At 45.3% G+C, this 26,277-nt stretch overlaps 3 protein-coding genes across 3 annotated transcripts in view; 1 reads left to right on the top strand and 2 right to left on the bottom strand.

The window, feature by feature from the left end:
• pcid2 (PCI domain containing 2) overlaps nt 1–4,355 on the bottom strand; it is a 7,937-nt gene extending 3,582 nt beyond the window's left edge. The window contains exons 1-12 of the mRNA XM_020931743.2: nt 4,238–4,355; nt 3,951–4,000; nt 3,779–3,868; nt 3,388–3,461; nt 3,237–3,302; nt 1,774–1,815; nt 1,603–1,657; nt 1,374–1,477; nt 1,137–1,212; nt 743–884; nt 502–602; nt 239–312 (exon numbers count right to left, since the gene is read on the bottom strand). Of these exons, the coding sequence (XP_020787402.1) occupies nt 239–312; nt 502–602; nt 743–884; nt 1,137–1,212; nt 1,374–1,477; nt 1,603–1,657; nt 1,774–1,815; nt 3,237–3,302; nt 3,388–3,461; nt 3,779–3,868; nt 3,951–3,986 (860 nt within the window). The 5' untranslated portion in view covers nt 3,987–4,000; nt 4,238–4,355. The remainder of the gene's footprint in view (nt 1–238; nt 313–501; nt 603–742; nt 885–1,136; nt 1,213–1,373; nt 1,478–1,602; nt 1,658–1,773; nt 1,816–3,236; nt 3,303–3,387; nt 3,462–3,778; nt 3,869–3,950; nt 4,001–4,237) is intronic.
• Nucleotides 4,356–8,436: 4,081 nt separating this feature from the next.
• Nucleotides 8,437–9,544, top strand: LOC129411594 (claudin-22-like). The gene is made up of 2 exons (XM_055162918.1): nt 8,437–8,805; nt 9,176–9,544. Exons 1-2 carry the CDS (start codon nt 8,437–8,439, stop codon nt 9,542–9,544), a joined length of 738 nt encoding a protein of 245 aa, XP_055018893.1.
• A 5,272-nt stretch (nt 9,545–14,816) lies between these two features.
• On the bottom strand, nt 14,817–26,272 carry f7l (coagulation factor VII, like). Its single transcript, XM_055162746.1, has 9 exons — nt 26,158–26,272; nt 25,174–25,367; nt 21,698–21,722; nt 20,758–20,871; nt 19,849–19,998; nt 19,164–19,252; nt 18,368–18,488; nt 17,844–18,169; nt 14,817–17,529 (listed from the first exon to the last, which is right to left on the bottom strand). Exons 1-9 carry the CDS (start codon nt 26,225–26,227, stop codon nt 17,263–17,265), a joined length of 1,356 nt encoding a protein of 451 aa, XP_055018721.1. The 5' UTR covers nt 26,228–26,272; the 3' UTR covers nt 14,817–17,262.
• Between the last annotated feature and the right edge of the window lie 5 nt (nt 26,273–26,277).

Raw genomic sequence — 26,277 nt, 5'->3', positions numbered from 1 at the left:
AGACCTGGTTTAGTCCTGGTTCAGTCCATATACAGCGCAAAAGTAATTTTGGTGAGAGTAACTTAAAGTAATGCAATAGTAATGTAACGCCTTACATTTTAAATGCAGTAATATTGTAATGTAACAAATTACTTTGAAATGACAGTAATAGGTAATAAATAACGCATTACAGTTTCAAAGTAACTTGCCCAACAGTGACAAACACACACACTCTCAGAACATTCAAGAGTGAAAGTACCGGACTCCTTTGGTGACGTCAGAAAACTGCATGAGGTCGTACTTCTTGAGCAGCTGCAGAGTCGGCATGTGGCCCTGAAAATAAAGAAAATAAATTTACTCCTGTGGGTTAATAAACAGGGGGTATTTACTCCTGTGGGGTGTTAAACAGGGGGTATTTACTCCTGTGGGGTGTTAAACAGGGGGTATTTACTCCTGTGGTGTATTTGGTGGTTTTGATTGAACATTACGCGTCATAAGTTAAAAGAGTTTAAAGTTCTTCACCAGCAGCATCTTGACGGGCAGCAGATAAATCAGGATCATGCGTTTGTTCTTCTGACTCGAGCGATGGCAGTGATCGAACGAGTACGACAGGTACTCCTCCGCTGAACAGACACAGACAGGTGTTTGATACAGGTACTGTGACAACACTGATTCATAGTTGTATTTGTAGTATTTGTAGTAGAACATGGCCTTGCGTCCTATGTAGTACTTGTAGTAGTAGTATTTGTAGTAGTATATATACCGGGCTTAAAGTCTGAGTCGAACATGGCCTTGCGTCCTACGTAGTACTTGTAGGTGACGGTCTGGGCGGGGCTGAACTCGCTCCTCAGGTTGGAGCTGTCGATGGCTCTGATCAGAGGTTTACACAGAGGCAGCTTATTGATCTGCAACACAAGAGAATCAGATGCCCTCCCGTCCTCCTCGTGTGTCAGGCGCCCTCCCTCGTGTGTCAGGCGCCCTCCCAGTGTGTCAGGCGCCCTCCCTCGTGTGTCAGGCGCCCTCCCATGTGTGTCAGGCGCCCTCCCCTGTGTGTCAGGCGCCCTCCCCTGTGTGTCAGGCGCCCTCCCCTGTGTGTCAGGCGCCCTCCCCTGTGTGTCAGGTGCCCTCCTGTGGGGTGTTAAACAGGGGGTATTTACCTTGAAGTAGATCTTAAACAGTTGGTTGCTCAGGAACATCATGCCCCATTTCTTCGAGTCGTCGATTCCTGCCCGACTGCAACAGAGAAGGTTTTAGTCCCTTTTCAGGTCAACTTTAGTCCTGTTCCAGTCCAGGTTTATTCCTGGTTTATTCCTGGTTTAGTCCCTGCTTAGTTCAGGTTTAGTCTTGGTTTAGTCCTGGTTCAGTCCTCTTTTTAGTCCTGTTTTTAGTCTCACTTGTCACTGGCGCAGACTCTGAAACAGCTCATCAGTTGTTCTGCTGCTTTCTCCAACATCTCCCCAGGTTGACCTTTGCCCTTTTTCTGCTGCTGCTGCTCGGCCTGAAAACACAAACACACAACACACACACAACACAAACACACAACACACACATACATATATATAAATAACACAAAATAAAAGAACATGAAATGAATGAATCAGATTGCAGTGTGCAGATTCTGACGTTGTTGGCGAAGATCCGGAGGTCCAGGGTCACAGCAAACATCAGCGGGAGAGCCCTGGAAAGTCACAATCACAGTTACACTTATTTTCATTATTAAAAGTCTGATAATACGTTTATATATTATTCATTATTTAATATTCTGACCAAAAGACCAGTTAGAAATAGACTGACCAGTTTTCTTCTTTGTGCGACTGGAACGCTCTCAGAAATGACGTGGAATGTTCAGGAAATAACTACAAATTATATATATGCACTACATGTGTGTACTACAGAGGCTGCATCTACTGCATGTGTGTACTACAGAGGCTCCATCTACTACATGTGTGTACTACAAAGGCTCCAACTACTATATGTGTGTACTACAGAGGCTCCACCTACTACATGTGTGTACTACAGAGGCTCCATCTACTGCATGTGTGTACTACAAAGGCTCCATCTACTACATGTGTGTACTACAAAGGCTCTATCTATTACATGTGTACTACAAAGCCTCCTACTACTACATGTGTGTACTACAGAGGCTCCATCTACTATGTGTGAACTACAGAGGCTCCATCTACTACATGTGTGTACTACAGAGGCTCCTGTTACTACATGTGTGTACTACAGAGGCTCCATCTACTACATGTGTGTATTACAGAGGCTCCAACTACTATATGTGTGTACTACAGAGGCTCCACCTACTACGTGTGTACTACAGAGGCTCCTGCTACTACATGTGTGTACTACAGAGGCTCCTACTACTACATGTGTGTACTACAGAGGCTCTATCTATTACATGTGTACTACAGAGGCTCCTACTACTACATGTGTGTACTACAGAGGCTCCACCTACTACGTGTGTACTACAGAGGCTCCTACTACTACATGTGTGTACTACAGAGGCTCCTACTACTGCATGTGTGTACTACAAAGGCTCCATCTACTACATGTGTGTACTACAAAGGCTCTATCTATTACATGTGTACTACAAAGCCTCCTACTACTACATGTGTGTACTACAGAGGCTCCATCTACTATGTGTGAACTACAGAGGCTCCATCTACTACATGTGTGTACTACAGAGGCTCCTGTTACTACATGTGTGTACTACAGAGGCTCCATCTACTACATGTGTGTACTACAGAGGCTCCAACTACTATATGTGTGTACTACAGAGGCTCCACCTACTACGTGTGTACTACAGAGGCTCCTGCTACTACATGTGTGTACTACAGAGGCTCCTACTACTACATGTGTGTACTACAGAGGCTCTATCTATTACATGTGTACTACAGAGGCTCCTACTACTACATGTGTGTACTACAGAGGCTCCACCTACCACGTGTGTACTACAGAGGCTCCTACTACTACATGTGTGTACTACAGAGGCTCCTACTACTACATGTGTGTACTACAGAGACTTACTATTACATGTGTGTACTACAGAGGCTTTTACTACTACATGTGTGTACTACAGAGGCTCTTACTACTACATGTGCATAGATGGAGACGAGCAGGTAAAGTTAAACGTTAAAACAGAGGAGCAGTAGTAATAGTAGTAGTAATAGTAGAAATTGTAGTAGCAGTAATCATAGTAGTAATAGTAATAATAGTAGTAGTAGTGGTATTTGATCACAATCACTGAAGGATATTGGACGACCAGAGTCTGGAACTTGTAGGCCTCTACAAAGTCATGATTGGCCACAGCGTAACAGCACCTGAAAGACACAACCAATCAGAGTGAAGGGAGGCCTCAGAGTCCCGCCCCTGTCCTGGTTTCATCCAATCGGATTCGGAGCTAACCTGAGGTGCGCCGCCACCATCTCATCATACGGAGGCTCCAACACCTGCTGACACTTCTCCTCTGGACTCTGCAACTGAAACAGACCGAGACCAGAGTTAGACCTGCGTTTAGACTTATATCGAATATCAGACCGAGACCAGAGTTAGACCTGCGTTTAGACTTATATCGAATATCGTTGCATCTCTACTGATCAGACATCGCCTCGTCTCAGTGTGTGTGTTTGTGTACCTGCAGTGTGTGTCTGTGCGGTTGTGTGTGTCTGTGTACCTGCAGTGTGTGTTTGTGTACCTGCAGTGTGTGTTTGTGTACCTGCAGTGTGTGTTTGTATACCTGCAGTGTTTGTGAGTGTGTGTGAGTGTGTGTTTGTGTACCGTTTGTGTGTGTTTGTACCTGTAGTCGTGGGTTGGCGACATGCGGGTGTTTAAACGACAGCAGCTGAGCACAGAACGCTCCATCACGATTGTCTATGGCCTCGTACAGCTGAGAGAGAAGAGAAGAGACAGATGAAGTCTGAGTCAGTTTGAATCCAAACTAAACATTGACGGTGAGTTGAGAGCGCCACCTGCTGGAGATACTGGTTGATGGTGATGTGAGCCATGCTCCAGATTAGACCTGAAAAACAAAACATTTCAAAGACACAAGAAAACCCTTGATACTAAACCATAGACATTTAAAGTAAATTCATAATAAAAATACATTTTAATTAGACAAATCTAAACTGAAAATGCTTCAAAGTGACACGAGAGATCCCAGCGCGCTATCAAACATATTCTGGAGGATTACAGACGTTTCAAACACAAGCAGCGTGTCCACACAAAGCGCACACTGACTCGGAAACACGCCACGTACCTTTAAACCCAAAGTTTAACTCGTTTTTCAGTGATTTTTCTGAAGTCTTTTGGTGAAATGAACAAACTCCGCGTCTGTTTACGCCGCCATTACAGAAGGCCACTTCCTGCTCCGTGACGTCACATCCTTTATTTCGTTTTATTTAATTAATTTTTTTTTTAACATAGACCACGTTTTAAAGTTTAAAAAGGACGATAAATAGAATAGAGTTACCTGTCAGTAAAAAAAAAAAAATAAAATAAAATAAATAAATAATAATAATAAAAATAAAGACCTGAGTAAATCTCCGTTTCCACTCGGGGGCGCTGTTACTCTGCGTCATGTGGGAGAGGAGCCGTAATTAAACACTAATAACTCAGACTTAGACTTAGACAAACTTTATTGATCCACAAGGGAAATGATTTGGACAAACATCACAAAATAATACATTAACAAAGAGAAAAAATATAAATGGCGATAATAAATTATACATAAACAAAAATAAAAATAAACAAAACAAAAAAAAAGAGAGAGAGAGATAGAGTCAAATAAGACATAATTATGTAAATGTAAAAAAAAGTAATAAAATATAAAATAATAATATTGATCAAACTAATAATAATAATAATAATAATAATAAACATGGACCAAACAGCTCAAAAGAACGTGATCCTCAGTCCTGCCCTTCATCACTTTCTCTTCATCATCACATTTCCTTCCTCCTGTGTTTCCTGTCCAAGTCTTCTCACCCCCCTCTCTCTCTTTCTCTCCCCTCTCTCTTCCTCTTCCTCTTTCACCTCTCCCCTCCCTCCCCTCTCTTCTCTCCTCCCTGATCCCTCCTTTTTCCTCTCTCTCTCTCTCTCTCTCTCTCTCCTCCCCTCTCCCTCCTCTCCTCCTCCCTCTTCTGTTCTTCCTCCCTCTCGGATGAATCTGTCTCTCTGTCTCTGGCTCTTCTGTGCTGCACATTTGAATTCACTTTAACTTTAACATTTGGTCTTTTTCTTTTTTCATGGAGCAAAAGTTTTGTTTGTGAAGTTTGAGTTTGAGGAGACAGATCTGCGTCTGCGTCTGCGTCTACGTCTGCGTCTGCGTCTACGTCTGCCGTCTGCGCGTGTGGTGAGTCCAATTAAATGTTTATGAATACAAATAATATTGTAATTCTGTATTTAAAGGCTTATAGGAACAAAACTCTGACCCTCCTTTGACCTCTGACCCTCTGATCTCTGACCCTCCTTTGACCTCTGACCCTCTGATCTCTGACCCTCCTTTGACCTCTGACCCTCCTTTGACCTCTGACCCTCTGATCTCTGACCCTCCTGACCTTGACCTCTGACCCTCTGATCTCTGACCCTCCTCTGACCCTCTAAACCTTTGACCCTCCCCTGACCTCTGTCTTGTCTGGTTTTCTTGCCGTTCTTCTTCTTCTTCTCTCCATCAGGTCTGTGCATTTGTTGTTGTTTGTTGTTGTTGTTTGTTTGTTTTTGTGTGGTTGTTGTTGTGTGTTTGTTGTTGTTTGTTGTTCTGTGTTTGTTGTTGCGTTGCTGTGTGTTTGTTGTTTTGTGTTTGTTGTTCTGTGTTTGTTGTTGCGTTGTTGTGTATTTGTTGTTGTGTGTTTGTTGTTTTGTGTTTGTTGTTGCGTGGTTGTTGTTCTGTGTTTGTTGTTGCATTGTTGTGTATTTGTTGTTGTGTGTTTGTTGTTGCGTTGTTGTGTATTTGTTGTGTATTTGTTGTTGTGTGTTTGTTGTTGCGCTGCTGTGTGTTTGTTGTTGCGTTGTTGTGTGTTTGTTGTTATTTGTTTGTTGTTGCGTGGTTGTTGTTGTGTGTTTGTTGTTGCGTTGTGTATTTGTTGTTGTGTGTTTGTTGTTGCGTTGTTGTGTATTTGTTGTTGTGTGTTTGTTGTTGCGTTGTTGTGTATTTGTTGTATGTTTGTTGTTGTGTGTTTGTTGTTGTGTGTTTGTTGTTGTTTGTTTGTTGTTGTGTGTTTGTTGTTGTGTGTTTGCTGTTGTGTGTTTGCTGTTGCGTGGTTGTTGTTGTGTGTGTTGTTGTTGTGTGTTTGTTGTTGCGTGTTGTTGTTGTGTGTTTGTTGTTGTGTGTTTGTTGTTGTGTGTTTGTTGTTGTGTGTTTGCTGTTGCGTGGTTGTTGTTGCGTGGTTGTTGTTGTGTGTTTGTTGTTGCGTGGTTGTTGTTGTGTGTTTGTTGTTGCGTGCTTGTTGTTGTGTGTTTGTTGTTGCGTGTTTGTTGTTGTTTGTTTGTTGTTGTGTGTTTGTTGTTGTGTGTTTGCTGTTGTTTGTTATTTGTTGTTTGTCTTTGTTTGTTGCTGTTTGTTTGTTGTTGCGTGTTGTTGTTGTTGTGTGTTTGTTGTTGTGTGTTTGTTGTTGCGTGGTTGTTGTTGCGTGTTTGTTGTTGCGTGTTTGTTGTTGCATGGTTGTTGTTGTGTGTTTGTTGTTGCGTGGTTGTTGTTGTGTGTTTGTTGTTTTGTATTTGTTGTATGTTTGTTGTTGTGTGTTTGTTGTTGTGTGTTTGTTGTTGTTTATTTGTTGTTGTGTGTTTGTTGTTGCGTGGTTGTTGTTGCGTGGTTGTTGTTGTGTGTTTGTTGTTGCGTGTTTGTTGTTGCGTGGTTGTTGTTGTGTGTTTGTTGTTGCGTGTTTGTTGTTGCGTGGTTGTTGTTGTGTGTTTGTTGTTTTGTATTTGTTGTATGTTTGTTGTTGTGTGTTTGTTGTTGTGTGTTTGTTGTTGTTTATTTGTTGTTTTGTTGTTTTGTTGTTGCGTGGTTGTTGTTGCGTTGTTGTTGTTGTGTGTTGTTGTTGCGTGTTGTTGTTGCGTGGTTGTTGTTGCGTGTTTGTTGTTGCGTGTTTGTTGTTGCGTGGTTGTTGTTGCGTGTTGTGGTTGTTGTTGCGTGGTTGTTGTTGCGTTTGGTTGTTGTTGTGTGTTGTTGTGTTGCGTGGTTGTTGTTGCGTGGTTGTTTGTTGTGTGTTGTTTGTTGTTGTTGCGTGTTTGTTGTTGCGTGGTTGTTGTTGCGTGTTTGTTGTTGCGTGGTTGTTGTTGCGTGTTGTTGTTGTGTGTTGTTGTTGTTGTTGTGTGTGTTGTTGTTGTGTGTTGTTGTGTTGTTGTGTTTGTTGTGCGTTGTTTGTTGTTGCGTGGTTGTTGTTGCGTGGTTGTTGTTGCGTTGGTTGTTGTTGCGTGGCTGTTGTTGCGTGTTTGTTGTTGTTGTGTGGTTGTTGTTGTTGTGTTTGTTGTTGCGTGTGTTGTTGTTGCGTGTTGTTGTGCGTGTTGTTGTTGCGTGTTGTTGTTGTTGTGTTGTGTGTGTTGTTGTTTGTTGTTGCGTGGTTGTTGTTGTGTGTTTGTTGTTGCGTGGTTGTAGTTGTGTGTTTGTTGTTGCGTGGTTGTAGTTGTGTGTTTGTTGTTGCGTGTTTGTTGTTGCGTGGTTGTTGTTGCGTGGTTGTTGTTGCGTGGTTGTTGTTGCGTGGTTGTTGTTGCGTGTTTGTTGTTGTGTTGTTGTTGTTGCGTGGTTGTTGTTGCGTGGTTGTTGTTGCGTGGTTGTTGTTGTGTGTTTGTTGTTGCGTGGTTGTTGTTGTGTGTTTGTTGTTGCGTGGTTGTTGTTGTGTGTTTGTTGTTGCGTGTTTGTTGTTGTGTGGTTGTTGTTGCGTTGTTGTTGTTGTTGTGTGGTTGTTGTGTTGCGTGTTGTTGTTGTGTTTTGTTTGTTGCGTGGTTGTTGTTGTGTGTTTGTTGTTGTTGTTTGTTGTTGTGTGGTTGTTGTTGCGTGTTTGTTCTTGTGTGGTTGTTGTTGCATGGTTGTTGTTGTGTGTTTGTTGTTTGCGTGGTTGTTTGTTGCGTGGTTGTTGCGTGTTGTTGTTGCGTGTTTGTTGTTGCGTGGTTTGTTGTTGTTGCGTGGTTGTTGTTGCGTGGTTGTTGTTGCGTGTTGTTGTTGCGTGTTTGTTGTTGCGTGTTTTGTTGTTGCGTGGTTGTGTTGTTGTGTGGTTGTTTGTTGCGTGTTTGTTGTTGCGTGGTTGTTGTTGCGTGTTGTTGTTGCGTGGTTGTTGTTGCGTGGTTGTTGTTGCGTGGTTGTTGTTGCGTGTTTGTTGTTGCGTGGTTGTTGTTGCGTGGTTGTTGTTGCGTGGTTGTTGTTGTGTGTTTGATATTCTGGAAGAACAGTCTGAGAAACCCTCAAACTCAAACTCACATCATGTTCTTCCTGTGTGTCCCTCAGCCGGTTTAACCCAGATGCCCCGGTCAGACGCCCCCTCTCCCCGTGTCCCCGCCCCCTCTGCCCCCGTCCCCGCCCCCTGCCCCCTGCTGGAGCTGCTGTCCCTGCCGGCCCTGCTGTGCTCCTGGCTGCTGGCCCTGTCGTGCTGCCTGTGTCCGTGGATGGAGCTTCAGTCGGAGCTGGTGGAGCTGGAGAAGGTTCAGGTGGGTCTGTGGTCGGGCTGCGTGGTCCAGGAGACGGTCTTCAGCTGTAAACCTCACAGTTCGCTCCTCAGCCTCCCCCTGCCGCTGCTGCTGGGGCGGGGCCTCCTGCTGGGGGCGCTGCTGAGCGGAGCCGCCGCCGTCGCCGTCACCGTGCCCGGACTCAGGCTCGTACGGCTGCCCAAGGTCTGCCCCTGTCTGCTCCTGCCTGCTCCTGCCTACTCCTGTCTGCTCCTGCCTGTCCCTGTCTGCTCCTGCCTGTCCCTGCCTGCCCCTGCCAGCTCCTGTCTGCTCCTGCCTGTCAGTCTGTCCCTGCCTACTCCTGTCTGCCCCTGTCTGCTCCTGCCTACTCCTGTCTGCTCCTGCCTGTCCCTGTCTGCTCCTGCCTGTCCCTGCCTGCCCCTGCCTGTCCCTGCCTGCCCCTGCCAGCTCCTGTCTGCTCCTGCCAGCTCCTGTCTGCTCCTGCCTGCTCCTGTCTGCTCCTGCCTGCTCCTGTCTGCTCCTGTCTGCTCCTGTCTGCTCCTGTCTGCTCCTGACCTCTGTGTCGTCTCCTCAGTGTGTGGGCGGGGCGTCTCCTGAGGTGTTGAAGCGCAGACTTCGCGGTTGCGGGGCGGTGCTGTGCGTGCTGGCGGCGGCGTTGGAGGCGTGTCCTGTGTCGTGGGCGGGGCACGTGACGGTGCGGCGCTTTCGTGAGGACGCCGCGCTGCAGATGGCGCCGCGCTGGGACCTGGGCCTTGGCCTGTTCCTGGGATGGACCTCCGCCGTCGTCTACGTCCTGACCGCGGGGGCGCTGTGGAGCTCCTGCCGGGAGGAGGGCGGGGCTACGGAGCAGAGGGACGGGGCTACGGGGCAGAGGGGCGGGGCTACGGGGCAGAGGGGCGGGGCTACGGGGCAGAGGGGCGGGGCCAGGCAGGAGTATGTCTGACACAAAATGGACGCCACTTAAAGTTCATGTATTTTGCTTTAAACACGTCTGGACCACAGCCTCTGCATCTGTGATGAAGAGTCAACTTTAAAAACCCAGAGGAGCACCACCTGATGACATCACCAGGTGTAACAGTGTGCTGTGAGCTGTGCTAAATGTGCAGAATCACGTAAAGGTTGTATGGAGGATTTTTTTTTGTTTCAAATTGTCGATGAAAGTTCAAAATATCGTTGCAGCTTTGGAATTATGATGAACAAAATTAAAAAAAGAATGAAAATCCATCTACTGTGGACGTGTTGGAGCCAGATAAACATTTAGGTTGTCAATCAAACTCCCTACATTTCTAGTGTAACCGACTCGCCGGCGCGCTGGGTTTATGTTCGTCTCTCGTATGTTCCACAGACGCAAGACGCCGTTTACCCGTTTGTCACGATGACCGACGAGAATCCATGACCAGTTTGCTGCAAAAGAAAGTCCGTTTACGAGATCGCTGAAAGTGAAGTTTGTACGATCCCTCAGACATCCAGGTAGAATCCATAGCAAAAGGAGAAATTTTATTTGTCAACAAACAAACTGAATTTTTCTTTTTGCTGTCGCTGAAAGAAGAAGAGAAGGGGAAAAGGAGCAAAGTCAAACTAAAGCCGGACGAACACTGTGCGATATTTTCGATTGTTTCACTCAGCTCAAACTGCAAGAACAAATCACAGGGTTAAAACGTTCACAGCTCATGATTCATGTTCGCACACTACACAGTCTGATGCTCGGTGGGAAACCCTCACGAGAGGCGACTGGATTCAAACAGGTTTGATATTCTTGTGACCTACGATTGGCGATCAGTGAGGTATTGATCGGTTCTTGTTACTTCATGTTCCTACACGAAGCACATGATTAAACCAAAACTCGGCCCAATCCCAAAAACAGTTGCACAAGTGAAAAACTGGCTCAAAATATATTAAAAATTTCATAGCGGCTTTAGGTGAGTCTTGGAGTTTCGTCCTGAGGCAGACAAAGGGTCTAAATCAGAAGTGTCAAACTCATTTTGTTCCGGGGGTCGTATCCAACCGACTTTGATCCAAAGTGTCCGAATCAGAAAACTCATGGCATATAAACCCCCCAAAAAACAATAAGTTCAAACACAAATCTATTACAGAAATCTTTTTGAATTGATGAACTCTTTCTGTTACATAATATTATAATATTATGAACAACCTGAAACTTTAAGAAAAATACAATTTCAACACAAAGTTTTAACATGAACTTGTCTGTAAACAGGAATAAGTAAATTTTTGTTGTAAAATCCTGCACTCGGCTCCACTTTTCTCATGTTGGACATTTTTCTGATGCGGGTGTCATGGTCAACAGTCAAAACGATCGTCCTTTAAGAGCGTTTGGAAAGAGACAAGTCTTCATTTGTGCTGCTCTGGTGGGAGGGGCCACGTACAGAGACGCTGGAGACGCTGCTGTGATAAACACCACAGAAAATTAACACGATTTTAATAGAAAATATAATTCAAATATTTTAGTAGAAAATCAGCCCAGGGCCAGATTAAAGGTCTTGGAGGGCCGGGTCTGGCCCCCGGGCCGTATGTTTGACACTCCTGGTCGGTCGATAAATTACTTCTAGACAGGAAACTTCAACAGCGATTCGTTTAGTGATTCTTGAACTCACAGCGGCTGTAAACAAACATGATGTCTCCAATGAGGTTCTTATAATTTATGTTCTTAGGTTCTTTTTTCACACCCAGAGTTTGTTTTCGTCCTGTGCTTTTCATCAGAGTCACATGATGTTGCTGTGACATGTCGCTCAGCTGATTTAAACAGGTTTTGGCGGCGTCTTCCTACGTAGCGTCAGGAGGAGGTGTTTCTACTTCGGGAGCTGTGGAGGAGGAAAAAAGACAAACAGTCATTGTATGTTATTATTTTCTTTTTTCATGTGATGTTGCTGTAACAAAGAACAAACAAACTCTTGGTCTGAAAAAAGAACCTAATAACGTAAATTATCGGAAGACCAAAAGAACCTCATCGGAACAGTTATTGTGTTTCTCTTTCCTTGGAAAATCCTCTGTACAACCTTTAAACATGTGAATGTTTCTGAGGAGGACACTGCAGTAGAACAAAAATCACACCTGTAGTTCTTCTGTGTGTCTCTATAGTTCTGACAGAGCTGGAATCACAGGGTCCCTCACGATACACGATGCACGATGCACGATGCACGATACACGATGCACGACGCACGATGCACGACGCACGACGCACGACGCACGAACACGATGCACGATGCACGATGCACGATACACGATGCACGATGCACGATGCACGATGCACGACACGATGCACGATGCACGATGCACGATCACGATGCACGATGCACGATGCACGCACGATACACGATCACGATGCACGATACACGATGCACGACACGATACACGATACACGATGCACGATACACGATGCACGATACACGATACACGATACACGATACGCACGATACACGATGCACGATACACGATGCACGATACACGACGCACATACACGACGCACAATACACGATACACGATGCACGATACACGATACACGACGCACGATACACGACACACGATACACGACGCACGATACACGATACACGATGCACGATACACGATGCACGATACACGATACACGATACACGATGCACGATACACGATACACGATGCACGATGCACGATACACGATACACGATGCACGATACACGATGCACGATACACGATACACGATACACGATGCACGATACACGATACACGATGCACGATGCACGATACACGATACACGATGCACGATACACGATGCACGATGCACGATACACAATACACGATGCACGATACACGACGCACGAGACACGACGCACGACACACGATACACGATGCACGATACACGATACACGACACACGATACACGATGCACGATGCACGGTGCACGATACACGATACTATCACGATATGGAGATACATGCGATTATTAAGAACCAAATACGTTTTAGCCAAACAATCGCAAAAAAATAAAAATAAATAAATACTCTTGCCGAAATATAAACGACAATGAAACATGAAAAGATCTGACTGTTTAAAGACTAGGTCTGGTTTAAAGCCCCACTGCGGCACATTTCCTCACATTGGAACAGTCACAGAGGAGGTGGGGGTCAGAGGTCATGTTTATTCTGCTGCTCCACACGCTGCTTCTGATTGGCTGCTGCTCTGTCGGCCGCTCTGATTGGTCGGTCAAGTGTAATCATGTAAATAAAGTTCACCAAAGACAACAGCGCCTCCTCCTGTTTGTGTCGTGCTATAGCTCCAGCTACTATACTCTATATATATATATATATATATATATATATATATATATATATATATATATATATATACTCTATATGTACTATACTCTATATATATACTCTATATATATATATATATATATATATATATCTCTCTCTCTCTATATATATATATATATATATATATATATATATACTCTATATGTATATACTATATATACTCTATATATATATAATTATATATATATATATATATATACTCTCTCTATATATATATATACTCTATATGTATACTCTATATATACTAAACTCTATATATATACTCTATATATATATATATATATATACTCTCTCTATATATATACTCTATATATGTATACTCTATATATACTATTCTCTCTCTCTCTCTCTCTCTATATATATATATATATATATATATATATATATATATATACATATATATATGTATGTATATATATATATATATATATATATATACTCTCTCTATATATATATATATACTCTATATATGTATACTCTATATATATGTATACTCTATATATACTAAACTCTATATATATACTCTATATATATATATATATACTCTCTCTATATATATACTCTATATATGTATACTCTATATATACTATTCTCTCTCTCTCTCTCTCTCTCTCTCTCTATATATATATATATATATATATATATATATATATATATATATATATATATATATACATACATATATATATGTATGTATATATATATATATATATATATATATATATACTCTCTCTCTATATATATATATATATACTCTATATATGTATACTCTATATATGTATACTCTATATATACTAAACTCTATATATATACTCTATACATATATATATATAATATATATATACTCTCTCATATATATATACTCTATATATGTATACTCTATATATATTATTCTCTCTCTCTCTCTCTCTCTCTCTCTCTCTCTCTCTCTCTCTCTCTCTCTCTCTCTCTCTCTCTCTCTCTCTCTATATATATATATATATATATATATATATATATATATATATCCTTATATACTCTAGTCTCAGCTCCAACACTGAACACTGGTCCAGTTCTCCAGTCTAGGGCTCAGTCCTGGTTCAGTCCCAGTCCCGTCCTGGTTCAGTCTCAGTTTCAGTCCCAATCCAGGTCCCGGTCCTGGTCCTGGTCCCGGATGCGTCCCCTCTCTGCTCCTTTGTCTTCCACATAAAGCTTCTCTGTGTGAGACTCATTAGAAAGTCGTTAGTCTCCTGCTGTTTGAATGGTTCATCTGCAGCGCCCCCTGTGGGCACTTCAGAGAGACCCCACTGAGACTTGGACCCGGACCTGAGACCTGAACCAGCCTCTGAGCCAAGACCTGAGCCGGGACCCCCCAAAGACCGGGTCTGAACCAGGACTAAAACAATACCTCCACATCCTTAATGACCCGACTGTTTGAAAGATTAAATCAACATCAGTAAGACCAAGACCAAAGACCAGGACTAAACCAGGACTGAACCAGGTCTGAACCAGGACTAAACCAGGACTGAACCAGGTCTGAACCAGGACTAAACCAGGACTGAACCAGGTCTGAACCAGGACTAAACCAGGTCTGAACCAGGACTGAACCAGGACTAAACCAGGTCTGAACCAGGACTAAATCAGGACTGAACCAAGACTATACCAGGTCTGAACCAGGACTAAACCAGGTCTGAACCAGGACTGAACCAGGACTAAACCAGGTCTGAACCAGGACTGAACCAGGACTAAACCAGGTCTGAACCAGGTCTGAACCAGGACTAAACCAGGTCTGAACCAGGTCTGAACCAGGAATAAACCAGGTCTGAACCAGAACTGAACCAAGACTATACCAGGTCTGAACCAGGACTAAATCAGGTCTAAGCCAGGTCTATATTGGCACAGTTTGTATAAAAGGAAAAGACTGACTTTAAACACAAAATAATGATGTTTATTCAGGATTTACAGTTTAAAAGACGTCACATTTATTTTATTTCTCTTGTTCCTGTGAGTAAAACTAAACTCTTGTATTTGAAATAACATCAGAATCACACGGTCACATGACATCAGCGGATTTAAATTAAAATAAGATTGTATCGATAAAACATGAACAGAGCTGAAGCAGATGAAACATAAAGAGTCCAGAGAGAAACAGAGCCAACATGTCCGCTGCAGGTCCACCTGTCCCGCTGCAGGTCCACCTGTCCCGCTGCAGGTCCACCTGTCCCGCTGCAGGTCCACCTGTCGGCTCCACACACCCAACAAAGAACCCTGACCCCGAGTGAGTGTGACGCCACCACAGCGCTCGGCTCCGGTCAGGGTCAGTGTCAGGGTCAGTGTCAGAGTCAGGGTCAGTGTTCAGCTCCGGTCAGGGTCAGAGTCAGGGTCAGGGTCAGTGTTCAGCTCCGGTCAGGGTCAGGGTCAGTGTCAGTGTTCGGCTCCAGTCAGGGTCAGAGTCAGGGTCAGGGTCAGTGTTCGGCTCCGGTTAGAGTCAGGGTCAGAGTCAGGGTCAGTGTCAGAGTCAGGGTCAGGGTCAGTGTCAGTGTTCGGCTCCGGTCAGGGTCAGAGTCAGGGTCAGAGTCAGGGTCAGTGTCAGAGTCAGGGTCAGGGTCAGTGTTCAGCTCCGGTCAGGGTCAGAGTCAGGGTCAGTGTCAGTGTTCGGCTCCGGTCAGGGTCAGGGTCAGAGTCAGGGTCAGGGTCAGTGTTCAGCTCCGGTCAGGGTCAGGGTCAGTGTCAGTGTCAGTGTTCGGCTCCGGTCAGGGTCAGAGTCAGGGTCAGGGTCAGTGTTCAGCTCCGATCAGGGTCAGGGTCAGTGTCAGTGTTCGGCTCCGGTCAGGGTCAGAGTCAGGGTCAGGGTCAGTGTTCGGCTCCGGTCAGGGTCAGAGTCAGGGTCAGGGTCAGTGTTCGGCTCCGGTCAGGGTCAGAGTCAGGGTCAGAGTCAGGGTCAGTGTCAGAGTCAGGGTCAGGGTCAGTGTTCAGCTCCGGTCAGGGTCAGAGTCAGGGTCAGTGTCAGTGTTCGGCTCCGGTCAGGGTCAGGGTCAGAGTCAGGGTCAGTGTCAGTGTTCGGCTCCGGTCAGGGTCAGAGTCAGGGTCAGAGTCAGGGTCAGAGTCAGGGTCAGTGTCAGAGTCAGGGTCAGTGTCAGTGTTCAGCTTCGGTCAGGGTCAGAGTCAGGGTCAGTGTCAGTGTTCGGCTCCGGTCAGGGTCAGAGTGAGGGTCAGGGTCAGTGTTCAGCTCCAGTCAGGGTCTGAGTCAGGGTCAGTGTCAGAGTCAGGGTCAGAGTCAGTGTTCAGCTCCGGTCAGGGTCAGAGTCAGGGTCAGTGTCAGTGTTCGGCTCCGGTCAGGGTCAGGGTCAGTGTTTCGGCTCCGGTCAGGGTCAGGGTCAGTGTTCGGTCTCCGGTCAGGGTCAGTGTCAGAGTCAGGGTCAGTGTCAGTGTTCGGCTCCAGTCAGGGTCAGAGTCAGGGTCAGGGTCAGTGTTCGGCTCCGGTCAGGGTCAGAGTCAGGGTCAGTGTCAGTGTTCGGCTCCGGTCAGGGTCAGAGTCAGGGTCAGAGTCAGGGTCAGTGTCAGAGTCAGGGTCAGTGTTCAGCTCCGGTCAGGGTCAGAGTCAGGGTCAGTGTCAGTGTCAGTGTTCGGCTCCGGTCAGGGTCAGAGTCAGGGTCAGAGTCAGGGTCAGTGTCAGAGTCAGGGTCAGGGTCAGTGTTCAGCTCCAGTCAGGGTCAGAGTCAGGGTCAGTGTCAGTGTTCGGCTCCAGTCAGGGTCAGGGTCAGAGTCAGGGTCAGGGTCAGTGTTCGGCTCCGGTCAGGGTCAGAGTCAGGGTCAGAGTCAGGGTCAGAGTCAGGGTCAGTGTCAGGGTCAGTGTCAGAGTCAGGGTCAGGGTCAGTGTTCGGCTCCGGTCAGGGTCAGAGTCAGGGTCAGTGTCAGTGTTCGGCTCCGGTCAGGGTCAGGGTCAGTGTTCGGCTCCGGTCAGGGTCAGAGTCAGGGTCAGAGTCAGGGTCAGGGTCAGAGTCAGGGTCAGAGTCAGGGTCAGTGTCAGAGTCAGGGTCAGGGTCAGTGTTCGGCTCCGGTCAGGGTCAGAGTCAGGGTCAGAGTCAGGGTCAGGGTCAGAGTCAGGGTCAGACTCAGGGTCAGAGTCAGGGTCAGCGTTCAGCTCCGGTCAGGGTCAGAGTCAGGGTCAGAGTCAGGGTCAGACTCAGGGTCAGACTCAGGGTCAGGGTCAGGGTCAGCGTTCAGCTCCGGTCAGGGTCAGGGTCAGAGTCAGGGTCAGGGTCAGCGTTCGGCTCCAGTCAGGGTCAGGACATTTTGGCTCTAGTTTCTGTCATGGTGCGGCGGACATTTTGGCTCTAGTTTCTGTCATGGTGCGGCGGACATTTTGGCTCTAGTTTCTGTCGATGGTGCTGTAGATCCAGGGCAGGTAGTTGGCGACGCGGGTGTAGACGCCGTACTGGCCCCTGGCGGCGCAGCCCCGGCCCCAGGACACGATCCCGGTCAGGAACCAGGTCTTCCTGAAGCGGGTGACCAGGGGCCCCCCCGAGTCGCCCTCGCACGAGTCCTGGCCCCCGGAGCGAAGTCCAAAGCAAAGCATGTTCCTGGAGATGTTCAGCCCCGTGTGAGCGCGACAGTCCAGAGTCCGGACCCGAGGAACCTGAGGAACACCAGGATTTATACTACGAGTACTACTACGAGTACTACTACTACTACTACTACTACTACTACTACTACTACTACTACTACTACTACTACTACTACTATTATTACTACTACTACTGCTACTGCTACTACTGCTACTGCTGCTACTACTACTACTACTGCTACTGCTACTACTACTACTGCTACTACTACTGCTACTACTGCTACTGCTACTACTACTACTACTACTACTACTAGTACTACTGCTACTGCTACTTCTACTACTACTAAGAGTGTTGGTAGTATTAGTACTTTTGTAAAAGTACTCACGTTGACTCTTTGCAGTACATTGGCCGCCTGCCCGTGCTGCACCACCCGCCCCCACCCGGACACCGTCGAAACCCGGACCGAAGCCAGAGTCCGGGCCAGACCCAAGACCGGACCTGGGACCGGACTAGAGACCGAATCAGGGGCCGGGACTCTGGGTCCAGGGAGGCAGGCCGGGATCACGTACTGGCCCAGCTTCACGTTTTCGTGCAGTTTGAGTAGAGCCAAGTCCGAGTCCGAGGAAGTCCGGTTATAATTCGGGTGAACCACCACTTTGACCACACGCCGCTTCTGCTCCGTGTTCTCTGGCAGAAAACGATCGTGCTCCCCTGAGACACAGACCGAGTCAGAACCGGTCAGAACCAGGACTAATCCGGGTCTAAACTGAGTCTAAACCGAGTCAGAACCAGGTCTAATCCGGGTCTAAACTGAGTCTAAACCGGGTCAGAACCAGGACTAATTTGGGTCTAAACTGAGTCTAAACCAGGTCAGAACCAGGTCTAAACCAGGACTAGACCAGGACTTACCGACGGTGATGTGGAACACACTTCTGGGTTTGGGCAGGACACAGTGCGCCGCCGTCAGGACCCAGCGAGGACTCAGGACGACAGCTCCACACGTGAACACGTGGTTCTCCGTCAGGAGCCCCTACAGGAGCGACAGGGGCGACAGGAGGTGAGGGGGACGACAGGGACGACAGGGACGACAGGGACGACAGGGACGACAGGAGGTGACAGGGGTGACAGGGGTGACAGGGCAGGAGGTAGTAGCACATTAGCAGTACTGTAGTAGTAGTAGTAGCAACTGTAGCAGTAGTAATAGTAGTAGTAGTAACAGTAGCAGTGGTAGTAGTAGTAGTAGTAGCAGTAGTAGTAGTAGTAGTAGTAGTAGTAGTAGAAGTAACAGCAGCAGCAGTAGTAGTAATAGTAGTAAGTAGTAGTAGCAGTAGTAGTAGTAGTAGTAGTAGTAGTAGTAGTAGTAGTAGTAGTAGTAGTAGTAGTAGTAGTAGTAGTATTTGTAGTAGTAGTAGTAGTAGTATTTGTAGTAGTAGTAGTAGTAGTAGTAGTAGTAGTAGTAGTAGTAGTAGTAGTAGTAGTTTAGTAGTAGTAGTAGTAGTAGTAGTAGTAGTAGTAGTAGTAGTAGTAGTAGTAGTAGTAGTAGTAGTAGTAGTAGTATTTGTAGTAGTAGTAGTTGTAGTAGTTGTAGTAGTAGTAGTAGTAGTAGTAGTCACAGTAGCAGTAGTAGCAGTAGCAGTGGTAGTAGTAGCAGTAGTAGTAGTAGTAGTACTAGTAGTAGAATAGAACAGTATATTTGTGTATTTACCTGCCAGGGGCAGTGTCCTTTGGGACACACTTGTCCGTTCACGACTCTGGGAGCAAAAAAAACCTGAGGACGTCCACACGGGAAAGACACTGCAGAAGACACACGTTACACACACTGTCCACTAGAGGGAGACACACGTTACACACACTGTCCACTAGAGGGAGACACACGTTACACACACTGTCCACTAGAGGGAGACACTAACACACACTGTCCACTAGAGGGAGACACTAACACACACTGTCCACTAGAGGGAGACACTAACACACATTGTCCACTAGAGGGAGACACACGTTACACACACTGTCCACTAGAGGGAGACACACGTTACACACACTGTCCACTAGAGGGAGACATTCTTTAACAGTAGCTTTGTGCTAACCATCATCCATACTGTGGTTGTTTTAAATCCAAAAAGCACATTTAATCATAATATATTAATAGTGTTTTTGTTTTTGATTATTTTTTCATTATTACATTTCAAAAATCTGATAATACCAATATAATATATGGATCGGACCACATGATTGGCTGTGTGGAGTCAGCTGGTTGTGCGCTGCGCTCTGATTGGCTGGTTGTGTGCTGCACCCTGATTGGTTGGTTGTGTGCTGTGCTTGGTTGTGGGCTGTTCTCTGATTGGCTGGTTGTGTGCTGTTCTCTGATTGGCTGGTTGTGTGGTTCTGACCAATAGGAGTGCAGCTGGCGTTGTCCTGTTCCCGCCTGTAGCCGTCTACGCAGGAGCACATCTCAGCGCGCTCAGCACCGTCGGCGCAGAAGTGCTCACAGCCGCCATTTCTGTGTCTGCAGTTCGACGACAAGGACGGCGGCGACCGCGCTGAGGGAACAACGACATCCACGATTTAGGAAAATTATTTTTGAGATGGGTAAAAAAAAATATTGGATATAAAATTGTGAAATAAATGTAAAAAAAAAAAAAAAAAAAATCTGAAAAATTAAGATTTTGAGAAGAAGTTGGGACAGAAATAACAAAAACTTTAGACCCGGTTTAGTCCTGGGCCAAAGCCGCATTTATAGTATAATACCTAATTTCACAGTAGTAGTAGTAGTAGTAGTAGTAGTAGTAGTAGTAGTAGTGGCAGTAGCAGTGGCAGTAGTAGTAGTAGTAGTAGTAGTAGTAGTAGTAGTAGTAGTAGTAGTAGTAGTAGTAGTAGTAGTAGTAGTAGTAGTAGTAGTAGTAAGTAGTAGTAGTAGTAGTAGTAGTAGTAGTAGTAGTAGTAGTAGCAGTGGCAGTAGTAGTAGCAGCAGTAGTAGTAGTAGTAGTAAAAGTAGTAGTAGTAGTAGTAGTAGCAGTGGCAGTAGTAGTAGCAGCAGTAGTAGTAGTAGAAATAGTAGCAGTGACAGCAGTAGCAGTGGCAGTAGCAGTAGTAGTAGTAGTAGTAGTAGTAGTAGTAGTAGTAGTAGTAGTAGTAGCAGTGGCAGTAGTAGTAGTAGCAGTAGTAGTAGTAGTAGTAGAAATAGTAGCAGTGACAGTAGTAGTAGTAGTAGTAGTAGTAGTCGTAGTAGTAGTAGTAGTAGCAGTGGCAGTAGTAGTAGTAGCAGTAGTAGTAGTAGTAGTAGTGCAGTATATTAGTACCTTTATCACACAGGTGTCCATGGAAACCAGGTGCACATTTACAGGTGAAGGTGGTGACGAGGCGCGTGCACGTGGCCCCATTCTGACAGGGGGCGGAGTCACACGGGTCCCCAGCTCAAAACAAAACACAAGTACAAGTACTACACAAGTGCTACACATGTACTACACAAGTACAACAGAAGTACTACACAAGTACTACATGTGTACTACACAGGTACTACACAAGTATTACACAAGTACTACACAAGTATTAAACAAGTACTACACATGTACTACACAAGTACTACATGTGTATTACTTGTGTAGTACTTGTGTACTACACAAGTACTACACAAGTACTACATGTGTATTACTTGTGTAGTACTTGTGTACTACACAAGTACTACATGTGTACTACACAAGTACTACATGTGTACTACACAAGTACTACACAAGTATTACACAAGTACTACACAAGTATTAAACAAGTACTACACATGTACTACACATGTACTACACATGTACTACACATGTACTACACAAGTACTACACAAGTACTACATGTGTACTACACAAGTACTACACAAGTAATACATGTGTACTACACAAGTATTACACATGTATTACCATAAAATACCAAATAATATCTTGGTTTTATGAGCCACCAGGTCCCTTTAAACTCCAGTGCAGGTGTAAATTTTGATAAATAACCATCAGTTCCAAATAAACGAGTCTAATGCAGTCGAGTCTAATGCAGTCGAGTCTAATGCAGTCGAGTCTAATGCAGTCGAGTCCAATGCAGTCGAGTCTAATGCAGTCGAGTCCAATGCAGTCGAGTCCAATGCAGTCGAGTCTAATGCAATCGAGTCCAGCAGTGGTTGTGGCTCAAACTCCCACTTCCTGTTTTTTGTTTTTCATGCCCGCGGTGCCCGGGGCATACATTAAAATCAGATATTTGTACCTTGGTATTTGGCCCAAAAATTTTCCTGAAAAACACAGAAATATTTAATCACAACCTGCGTCTGATTGGTCGGTTTAAACAGCTCCTCGGCTCTGCTTCAGTTTGATTGGTCAGTTTGTAAAGTGTCTGATTCAGGTCAATGGTGCCGATAATCTACGGTCAGTACGGGTCAGTACGGGTCAGGGTTGGTTAGTGGGTTTTGGGTTAGTGGGTTTTGGGTTTAGGGTTAGTGGGTTTTGGGTTAGTGGGTTTTGGGTTAGTGGGTTTTGGGTTAGTGGGTTTGGGTTTGGGTTAGTGGGTTTTGGGTTAGTGGGTTAGTGGGTTTTGGGTTAGTGGGTTTTGGGTTAGTGGGTTTGGGTTAGTGGGTTTTTGGGTGGGTTTGGGTTTTTTTGGTTAGTGGGTTTTGGGTTAGTGGGTTTTGGGTTAGTGGGTTTTGGGTTAGTGGGTTTTGGGTTTTGGGTTAGTGGGTTTTGGGTTAGTGGGTTTTGGGTTAGTGGGTTTTGGGCTTAGGGTTTAGGGTTAGTGGGTTTTGGGTTAGTGGGTTTTGGGTTTAGGGTTAGTGGGTTTTGGGTTAGTGGGTTTAGGGTTAGTGGGTTTTGGGTTAGTGGGTTTTGGGTTAGTGGGTTTTGGGTTAGTGGGTTTTGGGTTAGTGGGTTTTGGGTTAGTGGGTTTTGGGTTTAGGGTTAGTGGGTTTTGGGTTAGTGGGTTTTGGGTTAGTGGGTTTTGGGTTTAGGGTTAGTGGGTTTTGGGTTAGTGGGTTTTGGGTTAGTGGGTTTTTTTGGGTTTTGGGTTTAGGGTTAGTGGGTTTTGGGTTAGTGGGTTTTTTGGGTTTTGGGGGTTAGTGGGTTTTGGGTTAGTGGGTTTTGGGTTAGTGGGTTTTGGGTTTTGGGTTAGTGGGTTTTGGGTTTTGGGTTAGTGGGTTTTGGGTTAGTGGGTTTTGGGTTAGTGGGTTTTGGGTTTAGGGTTAGTGGGTTTTGGGTTAGTGGGTTTTTGGGTTAGTGGGTTGGGTTTTAGGGTTAGTGGGTTTTGGGTTAGTGGGTTTTGGGTTTAGGGTTTTGGGTTTTGGGTTAGTGGGTTTAGTGGGTTTTAGGGTTAGTGGGTTTTTGGGTTAGTGGGTTTTTGGGTTTAGGGTTAGTGGGTTTTGGGTTAGTGGGTTTTGGGTTTAGTGGGTTTAGTGGGTTTAGTGGGTTTGGGTTTTGGGTTTGGGTTAGTGGGTTTTGGGTTAGTGGGTTTTGGGTTTAGGGTTAGTGGGTTTTGGGTTAGTGGGTTTTGGGTTAGTGGGTTTTTGGGTTTAGTGGGTTTTGGGTTTTGGGTTAGTGGGTTTTGGGTTTGGGTTTGGGTTTTTTGGGTTTTGGGTTAGTGGGTTTTGGGTTAGTGGGTTTTGGGTTAGTGGGTTTGGGTTAGTGGGATTTGGGTTAGTGGGTTTTGGGTTAGTGGGTTTGGGTTTAGGGTTAGTGGGGTTTGGGTTAGTGGGATTTGGGTTTAGGGTTAGTGGGATTTGGGTTTTGGGTTTTGGGTTTTGGGTTTTTGGGTTAGTGGTTTTAGGGTTAGTGGGTTTTGGGTTTAGTGGGTTTTGGGTTTTAGGGTTAGTGGGTTTTGGGTTAGTGGGTTTTGGGTTAGTGGGTTTTGGGTTAGTGGGTTTTGGGTTTAGGGTTAGTGGGTTTTTTGGGTTTTGGGTTTTTAGGGTTAGTGGGTTTTGGTTAGTGGGGGGTTTAGGGTTAGTGGGTTTTGGGTTAGTGGGTTTTGGGTTAGTGGGTTTTGGGTTAGTGGGTTTTGGGTTTTGGGTTTAGGGTTTGGGTTTGGGTTTTGGGTTAGTGGGTTTTGGGTTTAGGGTTAGTGGGTTTTGGGTTAGTGGGTTTTGGGTTTAGTGGGTTAGTGGGTTTTGGGTTAGTGGGTTTTGGGTTTAGGGTTAGTGGGTTTTGGGTTAGTGGGTTTTTTTAGGGTTAGTGGGTTTTGGGTTAGTGGGTTTTGGGTTAGTGGGTTTTGGGTTTAGGGTTAGTGGGTTTTTGGGTTTGGGTTTTGGGTTGGGTTTTGGGTTAGGGTGTGGGTTTTGGGTTTTGGGTTAGTGGGTTTGGGTTTAGTGGGTTTTGGGTTAGTGGGTTTTTTGGTTTTGGGTTAGTGGTTTTGGGTTTAGGGTTAGTGGGTTTTGGGTTAGTGGGTTTTTTGGGTTAGTGGTTTTGGGTTTAGTGGGTTGGGTTGGTTAGTGGGGTTTTGGGTTAGTGGGTTTTGGGTTTTGGGTTAGTGGTTTTGGGTTAGTGGGTTTTGGGTTTAGGGTTAGTGGGTTTTGGTTAGTGGGTTTGGGTTTGGGTTTGGTTTGGGTTAGTGGGTTTTTTGGGTTTTGGGTTAGTGGGTTTTGGGTTTTTAGGGTTTGGGTTAGTGGGTTTGGGTTTTGGGTTAGTGGGTTTTTTGGGTTAGTGGGTTTTGGGTTAGTGGGTTTTGGGTTTAGGGTTAGTGGGTTTAGGTTAGTGGGTGGGTTTTGGGTTAGTGGGTTTTGGGGTTAGTGGGTTAGTGGGTTTTGGGTTAGTGGGTTTTTGGGTTAGTGGGTTTTGGGTTTAGGGTTAGTGGGTTAGTGGGTTTTGGGTTTAGTGGGTTTTGGGTTAGTGGGTTTTTGGGTTTTTAGGGTTTAGTGGGTTTTGGGTTAGTGGGTTTTGGTTAGTGGGTTTTGGGTTTAGGGTTTGGGTTTAGTGGGTTTTGGGTTAGTGGGTTTTGGGTTTAGGGTTAGTGGGTTTTGGGTTTGGGTTAGTGGGTTTTGGTTAGTGGGTTTTGGGTTAGGGTTTTGGGTTTTGGGTTTTGGGTTTGGGTTAGTGGGTTTGGGTTAGGGTTAGTGGGTTTTGGGTTAGTGGGTTTGGGTTTGGGTTTTAGGGTTAGTGGGTTTTGGGTTTTGGGTTAGTGGGTTTTTGGGTTTTGGGTTAGTGGGTTTTGGGTTAGTGGTTTTTGGGTTAGTGGGTGGGTTTGGGTTTAGTGGGTTTTTGGGTTTGGGTTTGGGTTTTGGGTTAGTGGGTTTGGGTTTTGGTTAGTGGGTTTTGGGGTTTAGGGTTAGTGGGTTTTGGGTTAGTGGGTGGGTTTGGGTTAGTGGGTTTTGGGTTAGTTGGGTTGGGTTTAGTGGGTTTTGGGTTAGTGGGTTTTGGGTTAGTGGGTTTTGGGTTAGTGGGTTAGTGGGTTTTGGGTTAGTGGGTTTTGGGTTTAGGGTTAGTGGGTTTTTGGGTTTTGGGTTAGTGGGTTTTGGGTTAGTGGGTTTTGGGTTTTGGGTTAGTGGGTTTTGGGTTAGTGGGTTTTGGGTTTTGGGTTAGTGGGTTTTGGGTTAGTGGGTTTTGGGTTAGTGGGTTTTGGGTTTAGGGTTAGTGGGTTTTGGGTTTGGGTTTAGTGGGTTTGGGTTATGGGTTTTTGGGTTTAGGGTTAGTGGGTTTTGGGTTAGTGGGTTTTGGGTTAGTGGGTTTTGGGTTAGTGGGTTTTGGGTTACGGCTCTTGGTTCTGACCCGCTGCTGCTTCTGAGGAAAGATCTCTTTGAGTTCTTCGTAGGAGCACTTCTCCTCCACACACTCTCGCTCCAGGTTCCCCACCCTCAGCTCCTCCAGGAACCCGTTGGCCCTGCGAGTCCGGACCAGAACCCGGCCTGAACCGGGTCTAGACCCACCCAGGACCGAGTGAGCACGGCCCGGATCCAGGAAGACTGCAAAAGCCCAAACAGAACAAGAACGTCTTCAGACCTGGTAGAAGTAGTAGTAGTATTTGTAGTAGAAGTATTTGTAGTAGTAGTAGTAGTAGTATTTGTAGTAATAGTAGTAGTAGTATGTGTAGTAGTAGTTTTGTAGTAGTAGTATTTGTAGTAATAGTAGTAGTATTTGTAGTAGTTGTAGTATTTGTAGTAGTAGTTTTATAGTAGTAGTATTTGTAGTAGTAGTAGTATTTGTAGTAGTAGTAGTAGTTTTGTAGTAGTAGTAAATGTAGTAATAGTAGTAGTAGTATTTGTAGCATTAGTAGTATTTCTAGTAGTAGTAATATTTGTAGTAGTAGTAGTAGTTTTTGGAGTAGTTGTAGTATTTGTAGGAGTAGTAGAATTTGTAGCAGTATTTGTAGTAGTATTTGTAGTAGTATTTGTAGTAGTAGTATTTGTAGTAGTAGTAGTATTTATAGCATTAGTAGTAGTAGTAGTAGTAGTAGTATTTGGAGTAGTAGTAGTAGTATTTGGAGTAGTAGTAGTAGTAGTTGTAATAGTAGTATTTGGAGTAGTAGTAGTAGTAGTTGTAATAGTAGTATTTAGAGTACTCACACTGTTTGTATTTGGGAAACAGGAAAATCAATTTCTGGACTTTGGTAGAACGACGTGAAAATGACCCAAAACACCAGGACTCGTCCAGATCCCAAACAGAACTGGACCGGGTCTAAACTCGGTCTAAACCGGGTCTAAATCAGGTCTAAACCGGGTCTAAACCAGGACTAACCACAGGAGCAGGACTTACCTGAGGTCCAGGTGCATGCTGGGAGGAGGAGGAGGACAACGCAGAAGACTCCAGAGACTGAGGCGGCCATTTTGATCTGAACAAAGTCCAGGACCAAAACCAACAGCACCAGAATGCCCA

This window comes from Boleophthalmus pectinirostris, unplaced genomic scaffold (assembly GCF_026225935.1).
Source record: "Boleophthalmus pectinirostris isolate CB_2022bp ecotype Guang Dong unplaced genomic scaffold, ASM2622593v1 HiC_scaffold_5, whole genome shotgun sequence".
NCBI lineage: Eukaryota > Metazoa > Chordata > Actinopteri > Gobiiformes > Gobiidae > Boleophthalmus > Boleophthalmus pectinirostris.
This window is presented reverse-complemented; position numbering and strand designations above follow the sequence as displayed.

What these genes read in the sequence shown, in the direction of transcription:
- LOC129411594 (XM_055162918.1), top strand. Translation starts at nt 8,437, where the DNA reads ATGCCCCGGTCAGACGCCCCCTCTCCCCGTGTCCCCGCCCCCTCTGCC. An exon ending in GGCTCGTACGGCTGCCCAAG is followed by an intron (nt 8,806 to 9,175) that starts GTCTGCCCCTGT and finishes TCGTCTCCTCAG; the next exon opens with TGTGTGGGCGGGGCGTCTCC.
- f7l (XM_055162746.1), bottom strand. Translation starts at nt 26,227, where the DNA reads ATGGCCGCCTCAGTCTCTGGAGTCTTCTGCGTTGTCCTCCTCCTCCTC. An exon ending in TGGACACCTGTGTGATAAAG is followed by an intron (nt 19,999 to 20,757) that starts GTACTAATATAC and finishes TTGTTCCCTCAG; the next exon opens with CGCGGTCGCCGCCGTCCTTG. An exon ending in ATGTACTGCAAAGAGTCAAC is followed by an intron (nt 17,530 to 17,843) that starts GTGAGTACTTTT and finishes GGTGTTCCTCAG; the next exon opens with GTTCCTCGGGTCCGGACTCT.